A 16,114-nucleotide genomic window follows, 5' to 3' on the forward strand; every position below is an offset into this window, starting at 1 on the left:
TCTATGATCTATCATGATTCATCATCATCAATTCAACATATGCCATAACCATTCAACATTGTCAACATCATTAACGATTATCGATAAAATTTGAATTGTGCCTCAAAGAAAAGCATAATATATTAATACATCCAAAAACAGTAAAACAGGGTTGATGAAACTTCAAGAAAATGGCAAGTAGTTAACTTTTTTTATATAACTTCAAGAACAGGTTTGAGGTTTCTCAATCGGAAACGAAGAGAGTGAATTTACTAACTTGGAAAGAACTTCATCGGGAACAAACACACGTTAATCAAAACTACATGATGGCATAGTATAATAAAAACATCTGCACCAGAACAAATCATTGATTCTCCAGACAGAAAAAGATTTGTTTATTGCCATTAAGGTCCAAAATGAATTATTATTTTTATTTATTCTACAAGACGTTGGAAAGAACTATAAATAGTTCAACCTACCTCACAAAATAAAATATTATTTTTATTTATTCTAACATATGTTGAGAGAATTATAAAAGTATCCTAAAGGGGCAAAATAGATCAACAGAGCCTACACAAAACACAACATGAAGAAATTAGATGGACTTGGTGGCCACATCAATGCCCTTGATACTAGATAATGGGGATGGCCCCATCATGAGGTTGACCAAAACGCCATAATATGGACGGCTCTCTCTACAACGCTCAGGTCAACCGCATGGTTAAATCATCTCCTGTAAACCATATCTTCGTGGACCCGAAAACTGAACTTGTATTCGCGTCCTCAAATACCAGAGTTCAACGAAAAGAGATGTAGCGTTGAAATACTTTTTGGCCCCTTCTAAGCTCGATGCATTAATTATATCAAAAAATCCCTTTAGCTGACCACCCATGAAATATCGAGCTCATAACTTGTTTTAACATGGTTCCGTCCAATTTATCATACTCGGCCGCTGCATAAACGATGCGGATTGGCAAGGTGCTTAGCTGTAATGTGAAGGCGGCCCATTAAATTTTCCAGATTACCATTCATTCGGTTTAAGAAGCGATCCCTGATAAAATTTTTGATATACAATAATGGAATATGGCTGCCAGAAAAAATGGATGCGGTATTTGCGGACCTCAAAACAGTTTTTTTTTGCTGTAAAACGTTTAAAATTTTTCCAAATACGTTTTAGAATTTCAGAAAACGTTTTCAAATTTTTAAAACAGCACGTTTTTCTACAAAAACGCCATTTGAAAAAAACGTCCCGTATCCAAAAACAAAAAACGGCACCAAAACGTTTTTCTGGCGTTTTTCCGGCGTTTCGTTCCCGGATCCGTATCTGAAACGGGAAAACGCCGTTTCGGGGGTTAGGGTAGCCATTTCCGGTAACTTAGATTTCCTTCCATAATCTCCGTAAAACGTAAAGTATTTCGAAAAAAAACAACTGCACTTACTGCCTTTGGCTGTTATACGAGACAACAGCGTTTTGCAAAATGCAAAAGGATATTTAAAGAGTTTCCTCTGGAAAATAGTTTCTTGATGTGTTTATTTAAAAAAAAAAAATGATCTGAATCTTATGAAGTATCTCAAACAATGGGCAATGGAATGGAACGATGATACAAGAGTTGTGTTTATAAAGAACCGCGTGAAGATTGACTAATAAGATAAACTAACCACAGCCACGGACTTTTCAGATTGTGTAATGCTACTAACAGGGAATTTTCTTTTCCTTTCAAAAACTAAGATTGGTCCTTATTTGATTAGTTTTATAAAGAAAACCTTCCTATATAAGCAAGTAAAGTCTTTTTAGAAAACAAATGAAGCTTGTTCTCTTTTCTTTTAAAAACAAAAAGCGTATAACTTGTATTAAAATTTGGCTGTGATCTAGCTCTACAGGTTAATACAAAGTAAAATAAACAAATTTGTCACTGATTCTTCAAAATGTCCCAAGTATTCAAAATTGTTGCTCAATGGCTGTGATCTAACTGTACAACAAATTAATACAAAGTAAAATGAACAAATTTGTCACTGATGCTTCAAAATGTCCCAAATATTCAAATTTGTTGCTCGATGGCTATGTTAAACATGCTATCCTAGAGTTATACCTATGGACCTGATTTGTACACTATTTAATAAATTGAGACAACAGTGATAGTATTTGACAAAACATTACAAATGCCAATTATTACATAAAACCACACCTGCTAAAGACTTCTTGATTGATACTAATTTAAGAGTTGGTTATCTTATTCAGTTGATCCCAACTCCCTGTCAGCATCTGGGCCTTGACCTTGCAGCACAGTTTCCTCTTTAACCCCGGCTGCTTCATATCGAAGTGAACTGATGGAAATATTATTCCTTGCTGCACAGTCTCCTCCTTTTTCACCCTGGCTGCTTCATATCAAAATGAACATATATATTAAAGATTTACATACTGAATCAGAACTCCCTAGCAAAACATGCAAACTAAAACAAAAAAGTTTTGAAACCATGCCATTGAAGGGCTTCCTTGATTCTAACCTGGTTCTCTAGAGTGCAGTTTACTAGCTGCATGTTCTTGTCCACTAAGACTACATCTTCAGCATTGACAGTGTTTCTGTTAACAACAGAAGTACATCTGTGCATCGAGGCTTCTTCCTTTACCACGAACTAACAAGATCGAAGAGGAACAAAGGGAGCTGGAGATGATCCATCCTGGAAGTAAATGAGTATAGGGAGTCCGCATTGTCTGCAAAAGCTTCATATCTCTTTTGATGACTATACATGACATGGAGATGAGATTTTTTTATTGTTCTAAGCATTGACAACTAAACCTCTACCACCATTGCTTAGTAGTCCCGTACCTGAAAAATTGCATTCCCATTCTCCATTCTTCCTGCCACCTCATCAAGCATCCGGTGGAATTAGAAAGATCACACTATGCCTCGAAAAAATTGGCATCCACACCCACAAATTCCTCTTCTAACCTCTGTGAGATCACACATTACACAGTGTCCAGACATCAAATCTGTTGTGGATTGCCATGATTTCTGTAGGCGCTCCCCATGATCTTGCCAACTCCTTAGCAAAATGCAAAATAGCCTTCCCAAACAGGCCCAGGTAAACAACTTTCCCAAAAAACCCCCTGTAAGACAGAGAACAAGGGCCTCAGATATGCACTGAGATTAGTGACACCAAAGCAAGGAAGAGGAATAATACCAGTCTTTGATGGACGAGTCATAAGGAAAACATTGCATCGACAAACCCACATTCATGAAATCTCATCCGAGCACACTTTTCAATAGATGTGTGCTCAATATGTAGTTATAACACAGCAAATGTTTCCTTATTTCCTTTAACTCCTCTTCTCTGGCCATATGAATAAAGGTATGTTATAAATTCCAATACATGGCCAAGTGTATAAAGATAAAGCTAAGCGTATACCATGAATTCCAGACTCCTCTTCCCTGGAAATAAATTCCAATACATGACCAAGTTTATAAAGATAAAGATAAGGGTATACCATGAATTCCAGGCCAAGTATGACTCCTCTTCCCTGGCCATAAATTCCAATTTCCAATACATGACCATTGACCAAGTTTGTAAGGATAAAAATAAGGGTATACCATGAATTCCGATACATAGTCAAGTGTATATGGATGAATTCCAATACATGGTCCAAGTGTACAAGGATAAAATGTCATGGGAGGTGGCAATGTTTCCTTCCTCCAAAGTAATTGGCTGGGCTGCCAACTGTATAAGGATAAATTCAATACCTTCCTCCAAAGTAATTGGTTTAAAGGTATGTCATGAATTCCAATACGGGCCAAGTGTACATGGATAACGGTATATTATGAATTCAATATATGGCCAAGTGTATAAGGAAGTGTATAAAGATAATGGTATACCATGAATTCCAATACATGGTCCAAGTGTATAAAGATATGGGTATACCATGAATTCAAATACATGGTCAAGTGTACAAGGATAAAATGTCATGGGAGGTGGTAATGTTTCCTTCCTCCTATGTAATTGGCTGGGATGCCAAGTGTATAAGGACAAATTCCATACCTTCCCCCAAAGTAATTGGTTCAAGGGTATGTTATGAATTCCAGTACGGGTCAAGTGTACAAGGATAAGGATATATTATGAATTCAAAACATGGCCAAGTGTATAAGGATAAAATGCCAAATTTATTTTCCTCTCCTCCAAAGTAATTGGCTTAAGGGTATGTTATGAATTCCAATATGTGGCGAAGTGTACAAGGATAAATTGTCATGGGAAGTGTACAAGGCCAAGTGTATAAGGATAAAATGTCAAATTTATTTTCTTTTCTTCCAAAGAAATTGGCTCAAGGGTATGTTGTGAATTCCAGAATGTGGCAAACTGTGTAAGGATAAAATTGTTAGATTTCCTTGAACCTAGCACCTAGTATTTAATTCCTAGCAAAAACTTACTAAATAAACACACAACTAGGTTCCTAACAAATTCAATGGAAGCACAATTACACAACCAATCTTAATCACATATGACACAAACAGATTTCTACCCAACAAATCAATTCATCATTAATAATGACCCAGAACCTACTTGGGCTACTTGATTTCTACCCAACAAATCAAGTAGACAATGGCCCAACTGAGGAATTACATAAACAGCAATAACCTGGAGTCTGTTGAAAATGTAGTGAGTAAAGGGCTTTTGCCTTGTGCCTTAGCCAATGAAGATCTCGAATTGTCTTTCTCTCATTATGAGTGTGAGCTCATGAATTAGATTTCAGTTAGGACGTGTTCATTTCCAGTTTACTGGAATAATAATCAAGATGGCACGCTTAGTGTTGGAGGTTCAGTTAAGTGGAGTCTTCATTAGTTTGACTACATAACAAGGTGGCAGTTACAAGTTTAGTTAGAGGGAGTTAGTCTTCAGTCTTGATTGAAGGAAGAACGAGTTAATACTCCAAGTGTTGATTGGAGAGAGAATAAATTGGACTCTCAATTAACTAGTCAATCAGAACTCAAGTTTCTAAATTGAGCTAGGTATCATGCATGCTCAAGTTGGATCTATAAAGAGGAGGACAAAGGCACATGAAATCATAAGTTTTGTACACAAGGTTTGTGAGACAAGACAGTCAATAGTTTGTGAGATCATCCTTGATTGTGGAGAGCACAAAGAGCTTGTGTCCTAAGAAATAGGAGATCACAAGTGTGCAACGATTTAAGGAGATTGATTGTGCACAGATTTGAGGAAGCTTACGTCCTAAGAAATAGTGTTAAAATGTGCAACTAGGGCCAAATTCCACTTTGGGCAGCTCATTGGCCTAAGATGATTATTGGACAAAATTCTTCTTTTTGAGAGGACCAAAATCGACCCTGGAAGCACTGAATTTGGACAAGGAGAAATATGTTTTTGATGTCAAGCCCACAGGTGCACATTTGGTCAAGGTCGGCTTGGGGTCAAATTAGACAAATTGATCCCCCTCCAGCGCATATAAATAAAGGAGACCCTCAAACTCATTTGGCACATCTCACACACATTATTCTCTCTCCTCATTTGATTGGTTCGTACATCTGAGGCATTTATTCTTCCATGTGAAAATTTGGAAGCCCAAATTTCTACTGCATCAACTGATTAAGTTCCTTCTATTTGATAAATACTAAACAAATTATTTACTACTTCCTACAACAAATATCGAAACTAATACGCTGCAGCCTTCACCAATTAAAATTATATGTAGAAACAATAAACTGAGCAAGAAAGAAATACACAACACATGACACCGTTATTTTTGGACAAATGTCCCCAAAAAAACCCAGTGTGGGAAAACCGGTGCAACAGCTGAGGGTTTGTATTATTAAGCAGTAGTTTTCTGAATACAATCTTTGGATGCCTTTTTGGCTATCCAATCAATATAGAGAATCTCGCTGACAAAGAGATGAGTGAGATATACCTCACACTATCACTGGTGATCTTAACTGATCCAGCCACAAAATGGCTAGTCCCTTGCTGTCTCTGCGTAGTCACTACGTAGGCCCTGCGTCACAGCTTCTGGGGACTGCGTCACTCCTTCTGTTGATCGTATTGCTTTTGGAACTTCGACTGCTACCCTCTCGATCTCACACCCTGGCAACAAAATACGAATCTCCTCTCAGGCTCTGCACTGCTTTTGCGTCAGCCTACAATGCCTAGCGTAGCCTCTTCCAGATCTCTCTATGCTTCCTCTGCAATGTATTCCTAGATCAGGAAATTCTCTAACCAGAACTATCCCTACCCCTCACTGCAAGAAATCTCCTCAATCGATTCTCTAGCAACTGCTACCTTTCCCTCTCTGAGAAATTCGATCTCTTGATCTCTCACTGATGTGATTTCCAAATGCCCATCAAGCCTCCTCTTATAATCTTCCAGTTGAGAAACAATGGCCTAGATTAGATTCTAATCAATGGTTCATATCATTTTGGCTTGATCCTCATCTTCTTCTAGAAGTTTCACCCACAATTTGATAAATACCCTTTAATTATTTTAATTTCCTAAGTTTAGACTTAGGCACCCATTAAAAATAATTAATTATTTTAATAAAACTACCTCCGGGTGGAATTTCCCAAAATGATTTCTGGGTATTGTGGAATGCATGTGTCCTAGCCTCCCTACAAATTTTGAGGCTAAGAGCACATCTAATGCTACCAGAAATTAACATTCCACACGTGTGAGTTTCTTAGAGCTGATTTGACTTGCATTGACTATCTGTTCTAAGGAGACTTTGAATAGCATTGACTTTTGGATTTTGAGTGACCTTTGACTGCACTTTGACCAGGAAAGGATCTGTCCTAGCAGGCTGCATTGTTTAGCACAGAAATCGAGGAAGAGGGTGTTGTTTCACTGGGTTTGACCGTAGGCTTGGAGGACTGTTTTGACCGCAAGGTAACTTCATCATTTGACTAGGTTTGACCACCATTTTGTTCATTGCTTTTGTTACTATTTGACCACCAAGGAAGGTCAATTATCTTTGACTTTGACTGAGCTCAAGAAGAGTGTTTGACTGCTGCATCGACCATTGACTATTGTCTGGTTAGGGCAAGTTCTGTTGTTGACTTTTAAAAATTGCAGACCTTCATCAAGTTGATCAAATTTGACCTCATCAGTTGGACATTGGTTTGGATATTTTGCAAAAGTCAAGTCACATTGACTTTGAATTTCATCATTGTACTCTATTAGACATTCTCTCTTTGCTGAACATTTGATATTTGATAATAAGAAGGATTGATTAAGGGTTTTCCCCCTCTGGGGGTTTTCCCATGGCTTTAGCCAAATATTGGTGTTCTCTTGTCTTGACTTGTCTTCTGCATTTATTGTTTATGTTCTATCTACAATTACTGTCAATGTGAATTAATGGTTTATGTGATTTCCGTTGAAAATTAAAGTGGAATTGTCATTGGGCTAATAAAAAGTACATTGGAGTAATCATTGCAAGCATAAAACATGCCATTGTTATCTAAACTTAACATGGTATCAGAGCTAAGGTGAGGGAAATCCCAAGCAAGAGAAAAAGCAATAACCAAGATATTTGTTGACAAGGACTAAGTCTCAATGGTTGCTACTTCATATTTCAAGACTGAAGATAAGCTCAATGGCAAGTCAAATTATCATGCCTAGAAGATGACTCTTGATTTGACCTTGGAGGAGCATGAAGTATTGGACTATGTACAAGGGAAAGTGATGGAGCCTCCTTCAAATGCACCTGCTGCTAGAACAAAGTATAGAAAAGGTGAGGTCAAAGCTAAGAAAATTTTAATTGACTCCATTCAAAAGCATTTGGTTCACTATATTTCTGATTTGGGAACTTCTAAGGAAATGTATGATAAGTTGGTTGGGATGTTCAAAGTGAACAATGCAACTCAAATCCTTTTTCTCAAGAACAAGTTGAAGGATATCAAGATGGATAGAGGAGAGTCTATCCAATCCTATTTTATAAGAATAAATCAAATCAAGAATGACCTGCTATCTATTGGAGAAGTTATTGCTAACGGGGAACTCACTCTCATTGCACTTGGAGGTCTTTCAAGACCATGGGATACATTTGTCACCACCATTCTCAATAATGACAAGATACCTGGTTTTGATGAGCTATTGGCTAGATGCACTCAAGAGGAAACAAGGATGATGGAGAGAGATAAGTCCTACAATGGAAATGAACCTACTGCTTTCTCTGCACATGCTAAAAGGAGAAATGATGCTGGTCCATCTAATTCAAGGAGACAAGGTCAAGGATCTAAGAAGGGATTCAAAGGAAAAGGCAAAGGAAGATGCTACAATTGCAACAAGTTCGGCCACTATGCTAGAGAGTGTCCTCACAAGAAAAATCCTCCAAGGGATGACAACAACAACAACAACAATTACAAAAGCAATAACAATCAAAGAAACAACAAGTATAACAATAAAGGAAAAAGGAATGCTCCCACTGCCTGAGAAGGAAATAATCGACCTCCCAAGAGGACAAGAAATGCCAGGTATGATGAAAATAATGTTGTAGAAAAACAAGATGAGTTTTATCTTATTTCTGCTCTATCTACTGCCTCTCCTCCAGATACTTTGGATCATTGGTTAATTGATAGTGGAGCCTCAAGGCATTTCACTGGATATAAGGAGGCCCTCTCAAATTTAGTTGAGAGGAAAACTAATCTAAAAATTATTCTTGGAGATAATGCCACCTACCCCGTAAAAGGGATAGGAATTGTTACTCTTCACTTGAACTATGGTCAAACCATACATCTTCAAAACGTCTTGAGAGGCGGGCATTAAGAGGGAGACAAGCATTCTGTATACTTGAGAGCAAAATGGCTTTGCTGAAAGAAATAATCAAACTATTATGGAAGCCACTTGTGCCATGCTCTATGATCAAGGTCTACCAAAATTCTTGTGGGGAGAAGTTGGTAACATTGTTCTATATGTTCAAAATAGAAGCCCTCGTCATGCTTTGGACTTTAAGACACCTGAAAAAGTCTTCACTGGTGAGAAACCTAATGTTTCTCATTTTAGAATCTTTGGTTGTCCTGTGTATTTTCATGTGCCTAAAGAGAAAAGGAACAAGTTGGAAGCTTTTGGGAAGAAAGGTGTATTCATTGGATACAATGAAAATTCAAAGGCATATAGAATTTATGTACCTGGTCAAAGAGAGGTAGAAGTAAGTAGAGATGTTACTTTTGATGAAGACACTACCCTCGGGAAAGCCAGAGATCTCCCCATCTCAAGGAAGGATGATGATGTTGTTGAAAAACAAGAAGAACCTCTGATGGATGAGCCTATGCCCGATGTTGATGGCCCGATGGATCCTCTTGATCCACCTCCTTGTGATCCCTCTACCTCAAAGAAAAGACCACTATGGCCGTAGGATACTCTTAAAGAAGCAGAAAGCACTCTTCCCCTAGAGGAACATTTCAAGAAAGTAAGAAGCCTAACAAATATCAAGGATACTTGGTTGCCATGAGTACTATCATTCAAACTGAACCTTGCACTTTCGAAGAAGTTGTAAAGCACCAGGTATGGAAAGATGCGATGGCTGAGGAGTATGAGTCAATCATGAAGAATGATGTCTGGGAAGTGGTGCCTAGACCCAAGGACAAGTTCGTGGTCACTTCAAAATGGATCTACAAAATTAAACATGGAGCTGATGGAAGTGTTGAAAAATATAAGGCAAGATTCGTGGCTCGTGGTTTCTCTCAAAAGGAAGGAGCTGACTATGATGAAATATTTGCACCAGTTGCTCAATACACCACTATCCAATCTATAATTGCTCTATCTACCAATCAAGGGTGGAGCCTACATCAAATGGACATCAAGATTGTTTTATTACATGGCTCACTTAAGAAGGAATTCTACTTGGACAGCCTCGGGGGTTTGAAGTACAAGATAGAAGGACACATGCATGCAGATTGAAGAAATCCCTTTGTGGGTTAAAGCAAGCCCCTTGGGCTTGGTATGAGAGGATAGATAGCTATCTTATGAAGCTGGGATTTAAAAGGAGCTATGCCAAACTTATACTTCAAGGTTGAAAAGGACATGCCACTTATTTTGGTCTTCTATGTCGACGATCTATTTCTAACTGGTGCAGACTCTCTGATCTATCAATGCAAGAGAGAGTTGACTTCTGAATTGGAGATGAAGGACCTAGGATTAATACATTACTTCCTAGACTTGGAGGTCTTGCAAAAGCCAAGTGAGATTTTCCTTTCTCAAGGGAAATACATTGTGAAGCTATTAGAAAGATGTGGTATGGTGGAATGAAAATCTGTGTCTACTCCGATGGAACTAAATTTTAAGAAGCTATGTGGAAGTGTTGTTGGTCCCGAATTGGCAAAGCCTTCTAAATATAGACAACTTGTAGGGGCCCTGATATTCTTGGGAAACTCCCAACCAGACATATGCTTCGTTGTAAATACTTTGAGTCAATTTATGGTTAAGCCTCATCATATACATTGGGTTGCTGCTAAAAATCTCCTGAGATATCTTTGTGATACTATAAATCATGGTCAGAGGTACACTATTGGGAATCTGAGACTACACAGAAATTTTGATGTTGGTTGGCCTGGCAGTGTGATAGATAGAAAAAGCACATAAGGATGTTTCTTCTCTTTGGAATTTGCTTGGAATGTTCCTCTAAGCACAATCGAGGCCAAATATATTGCAGTGTATGGCCTGTTGTGAAGCTATTTGGTTGAGGAAGCTCTTCAGTGAGCTATTTGAGCATGTGTTGGATACCATCGTCATTTATTGCGATAACCAAAGTGGTATTCACCTTTCATAGAATCTCGTGTTCCACGACCAATCTAAGCATATTTATATTAGGTACCACTTTATCCAGCATATGGTACAACAAGGAGCAATAAGGCTCCATCACATCAAGATTGATGAACAGGTTGCTGACATCCTCACGAAGCCCTTGTGAAAGGCCAAGTTCTTAGCCTTCCGAGAGAGACTTGGAGTCGTGGAAAGACCCTCTCATGAGGGTCCCGTTTGAGTTGGACATTGAGCTTTGAGAGCTCCTGGGGGGGACTGGGGTACTTCTTGGAGCTATATGAGCACAAGTGAGTGGTTCACCTTCCCCTATGAAGGACATTATTTGAGCACAAGGTGAGTGGTTCACCTTCCCCTATGAAGCATCGCTTCTTTCCATTCATCATGGGAAGCAACTTCTTTGAAGGAAGTTGCTTTGAAATCTGTAGACAAATTCAATTCACAATCATAAGAAACATCCATATCAACAAGTGAATCAAAATTGTCTATATCACCTCCATTCTGTCTGGTTGACCTTCTTGTTCCTGTCTTTCCAACCTCATCAGGACGAACACTTTCAAGTGTCTTTGTCAGCAATTTTGGAGGACCTTTCTAAGATGGATTTTGGAGGACCTTTCTGAGATGGCCCAGGTCACCCACTTGACTAAAATGGCGCTGAACCATATTTAGTCTCCTAATTCTGTCAATCACATCACTCAAAGTGTCATCAGTGGTTGGAGCTTCATGCGGGGGAGAGAGTGCTTCAGAAGAAGATTCCACAGATTGATCCAGTATAGGAATCCCCCCTTCAAGATGTGGAATCTCATTATCAAATTCTTGAAAAGACTTTGCATGTTTGAATCTATCCAAGCGATCAAGTTGTCGCTCAACAACATTGTCAATCTTGGAAGATTCAAGAAAGATCACATCTCTAGATATTATAAACTTTTTATTCACTTCATCATAGAGACGGTATGCTTTGGAGGTATTTGAGTACCCCAAGAAGATACATTTGCGACTCCTTGCACCAAGTTTGTTTCTTTGTTCCTTAGGTATCAAGGCATAACAAGTGGAACCAAAAACACTGAGATGTCTCACCGAAGGAATGTGGCCATACCACAACTCATAGGGAGCCTTGTTATTGATAGCATTGGATGGACATCTATTCTTTATATACACAACACATAGAACCGCATCAACCCAAAACATCAACTTAACATTCTTGAAAAACATCAACGAACGTACTGTATTTAAGATTGTCTTGTTCATTCTTTCCGCTACTCCGTTCTGTTGGGAATTATAAGGCACGGTTGTTTGATGTTTGATCTCATGTTGACGAAGATAGTTTTCAAATTCATTTGATGTATATTATTTTCCATTATCAATATGAATAGATCCAATATGAGATTGTGCATCATTTTCAATCCATGCATGAAAGTTCTTGAATGTTTCAAAAGCTTCAGATTTGTTCAATAAATAAACCCAACACATTTTGGTGTAGTCATCAATATGTGTCATCATATATTTATTACCATTTGCAGAAGGAACAAGCATTGGGCCACATAAATCAGAATGAATGAGTTCAAGGTTTCTATGTGCTTTGGAATGAGAATCGTGAAAAGACTGTTTGTTGTGCTTTCCTAAGATATAAGCATCACATTGCTTAAGTTTCCTAGGAATTGTAGGCAAACCCGTAACACCATTTTTCTTCAACAAACAAAGGTTGTCATAGTTCAAGTGTCCAAATCTAGTATGCCATAAAAGACTTGATGGAAATGTACCTTCAACATAATGAGAATTGTATGAAAAGTTTTGTGCACGAGCAAAGGTTCCTTGCAACTTCAGAAGTCTTTCTTCTGCTATCCCCATCATGACAAGTGAGAGATCTGATGCTTTTTTGACCTTGACCTTGCCATCAAAGATACAAATGGAGTGTCCTTGTTGGCGAATGTGGACCAAAGACGGCAAGTTTCTCCTTAGCTCCAGGAGATATATAACATCATGTAGAAGAAAGTCTGGAAGACCAGGAAGTATGAGCTTGATGGTGCCAAGCCCTGATGGCTTGAGTTTTGACTTGTCTGCAAAGTATACTGCTGCATCAACATTATCAGTGAATTCTTCAAAGAAATCTCTCCTGAAATTCATGTGGCAAATTGCTCCTGAACCAAACAACCAATCATCTTTCCATGGAGCAAGTGAAGCATTGAATAAGTCTTCAATTACTCCAATGTTGCAATGTGCCACAACATAATGAGCGAACTCAGGTGCTTTACCTTTCCCTTTGTCAGTGGTTTTACCTTTTCCTTCATTTCTTTCCTGCTCAATTCGGTCCCTAGGCAACTTAGAAATGGAAGCATCGTGTCCATCTCTATTGCATCATATGCAATGAAGATCATACTTTTCTCCTTGGAACTGATTGCCCCCCTGCCTCTAAAATTCCTCCTTCCTCTTCCTCTAGAAGAATCGTGTGCATGATTCTTCTCCTTTTGTGCAAGGCAAACAACTCCTTTAGAAGACTGAGGAGTTGTCTTCTGAATGAATGAATGCATCATATGATTTGACTTAGGCCCAAAATTATAGTACTTGCAACAAAATTGATATGTCTCTACAACTAATTAATTTGCATATACTTATGTCTTCAAATAAAAATGCAGGCTCTCAAATATATCCTCAAATATGTCCTCCAACAAATACTTGGTTATATTTATTTTCATACCATATAATATATGGCCATTACAAAAATGAACTCAAAGAATTCACAAGTCATCACATTACATATGACATGGAATTTCTCTTTTTAACCATTATATCCCATGTCCATTATATACCACAGCCTTTAAAAAACCAAACACTTTGAAGAGCTTTCAAATTCAATATATAAAGGGCATACCAAGACAAAAGTTCACCTCACCGTCTATCAACATAAAAATTAATGAGAAGCAGCCATTATATTCAACGCATACCATAGAACTCGACCGTTTTAGAATCCATTGACTGAACAGCTTCAGATTCGGCTTCGACTCCGACTTCAGAGTCCTCTCCGAGAAATATTTTCTAGAATTATCGTTAGCCTTCAAATATTCTAAGGCCTTTTAACATTGTTCCAGAAAACGTTGCAATGTTTGTCTCCAGATTCGAACTCGCTCCCTCCTGAACTCCTTTGCTTTATCGTTTTTCAACAAAAATTAATTTTGAGGCTTTGTCTTGCAATTTTTTTTTATCTCATCGGATATTTGGACAACCGCGAGTATCACGATAAAGGATAGGTTTTGACAACATTATCTGGAGGTATCACTAAATGGTTCCTTGGTTGGAGCAGTAATGAAAACTTAGAAGCAAAGGGTTTGTCAACTATGGAGAAACGATTCGACCAACTTAAGCGTATACACCAAACCACAAGTCTCCAAGGAGAGTGGAGAGTGGGTTCACGCAGAGAAACAAAGTAACGTAGATAATTCAATGCAGAATATAGCATAGGATAATCAACGCTTCAAGTGTCGATGCATAGGAATAGAGTATTCACTAGACAAAGAACATAGCATGGAATCTAGCAATGGATAGGAGTTACAAGAGCAGAAAACTAAAAATAAAGATTGGCTCTGATACCATGTTAGACCAAGAGTAACTCCACGAAATTCATTTTTCTTTGCATTAAGATGGAACATGAATATATACATGGAGAGGGAGACAATTGTGTTTCATCTCCCAGTGTCTCTTCGTCTTCCATTTCTCTTTATTTTATTATTTACAATATTTACATGGATTTATCTAATCCCAAAGATTAGGTGTCCACACAATCTGTAATGCTAAGGCGGCGTCTCTTGGCCCTTACAACCCTGTAGTGTTATATGTATGCTTCGATTGACAGACTTTGCCTGGAACAAACGTCAAGTCTTCCCACAATTTTCCCTGTGATTGGATTTGTGAACCAATCACCATTGGAAACATTTTGATTTGATTGATAACGTAATATATATGTGAACACCAGGCAATACGAATAGGGGCGGTTCTGTATTAAAATTGGAAGACTGAAGCACAAGTAAACAGGCCAAAAACTTCATTTAGTTTATGGAAACCCTAGTACCAATGGACACAACATCAACTAGATCATGTGAATAGCTTGTCCCGTGATGCACTCAAGTTGGTGATGGGACTGATCTATTGAATACAGTGTTGATTTCTGGTAGCATCGGATGTGCTCTAAGTCTCAAATTTTGCAGGGAGGCTTGGGCACATGTATTCCAAAGAACCTAGAAAGCGTGTTGGGAAATTCCACCCAGAAACAGTTTTATTAAAATCATTAATTATTTTTAATAGGACCCTAAGTCTAAACTTAGGAAAATAAAATAATTAATGGGTATTAATCTAATTGTGGGTGTAACTCCTAGAAGAAGACGAGGATCAAGCATAAATGATCTTAGCCATTGATTAGCTTCTAATTTGGGCTGTTGAATGTCAACGAAGAGATTATTTAAGGAAGCTTGAGGGTCATTTGGAATACACACAGAAGGTTGATCAGTTAGATCGAATTGTTGAAGCTAGAGGCAGCTCAGTGATTTGTAGTGATCACGCAGAAAGGGGTAGAGGGAGTTTTCGCTGGAGGATCCTCTCCGGAGCCAAGGATACTTAGCAGAGAGGTAGAGAGACACACAAAGGAGGCAGCGCAGAGGCCAGAGAGGGTGATGCAGAGCCAGGAAGGGCTCACACAGGGCCCACACAGAGCAATGCGGAACCTCCTACGCAAAAGTCTGAAATTCGCTGGGGGGCTGGATATTCTAAGTTGGGAGGGCTAGAATCAGCTCCAGAGGGCAAATCGTTTCCCAGTTGAGCTGACGCAGGGCCCACGCAGGGGCAGCGCAAAAGTAGCTGGGGAACTCATAGTTCAGCTGTCGAATCAATCGAGACTTGCAGTGTAGAGTGAGGTAATCTCACTAATTTCTCTGCCGAGTGATATTCTTTGTAACTGGATTGCCAGGAAGGCATCCAGTAGTTATATTTATAAATACTTCAGCTTAATAATAAAAACCCTCAAATCTATTGCACTGGTTTTCCCGCATTGGGTTTTTCCAGGGACATTTGTCCAAAAATAACTATGTCATTTGTGTGTATCTTTTTCTATTGTTCAGTTTCTTGTTTTGACATATTATTTAAATGGTGTAGGTTGCAGTGTATGTATTTCGATATTTGCCGTAGGAAACTGCAAATAACTTGTTCATGTAAATCTAACAAGTAGAAGAAATTTCTTCAGTGTTGCAGTAGGAATTCTCGAGTTTAAGGAAATTTCACATGGTATCAGAACAGTGCAGGTGAGATAAGAAGAACAGTGCCAGAGAAACCAGCGCTGAGTAAAAAAGGAGATCAAAATAGCTGCAAGAGGCAACAGTTTGAATCCCCAGAGGAGTTTGTG

The 16,114-nt window shown here is 38.5% G+C and overlaps 1 protein-coding gene across 4 annotated transcripts in view; it reads right to left on the bottom strand.

Annotated features, from left to right (window-relative positions):
• Positions 1 to 1,865: 1,865 nt before the first annotated feature.
• Positions 1,866 to 16,114, bottom strand: part of LOC149163281 (F-box/kelch-repeat protein At5g15710-like) — a 115,808-nt gene continuing 101,559 nt past the window's right edge. Inside the window, exons 2-4 of one of the 4 annotated variants that reach the window (XR_016260608.1) lie at positions 2,808 to 3,088; positions 2,485 to 2,692; positions 1,866 to 2,355 (exon numbers count right to left, since the gene is read on the bottom strand). Coding sequence is in view for 1 of the 4 variants with exons in the window: in XM_089431669.1 (XP_089287795.1) it covers positions 2,347 to 2,355 (9 nt within the window). In the remaining 3 variants the exon portion in view is untranslated. Of the gene's footprint in view, positions 2,359 to 2,484; positions 3,089 to 16,114 lie in introns of all 4 variants that reach the window. The other 3 variants (XR_016260607.1, XR_016260609.1, XM_089431669.1) reach the window with 3 other exon arrangements.

Source organism: Pinus tabuliformis, chromosome 5_1 (assembly GCF_031772625.1).
Source record: "Pinus tabuliformis cultivar Carrire ecotype Pingquan chromosome 5_1, CPIR1, whole genome shotgun sequence".
Classification (NCBI taxonomy): Eukaryota; Viridiplantae; Streptophyta; class Pinopsida; order Pinales; family Pinaceae; genus Pinus; species Pinus tabuliformis.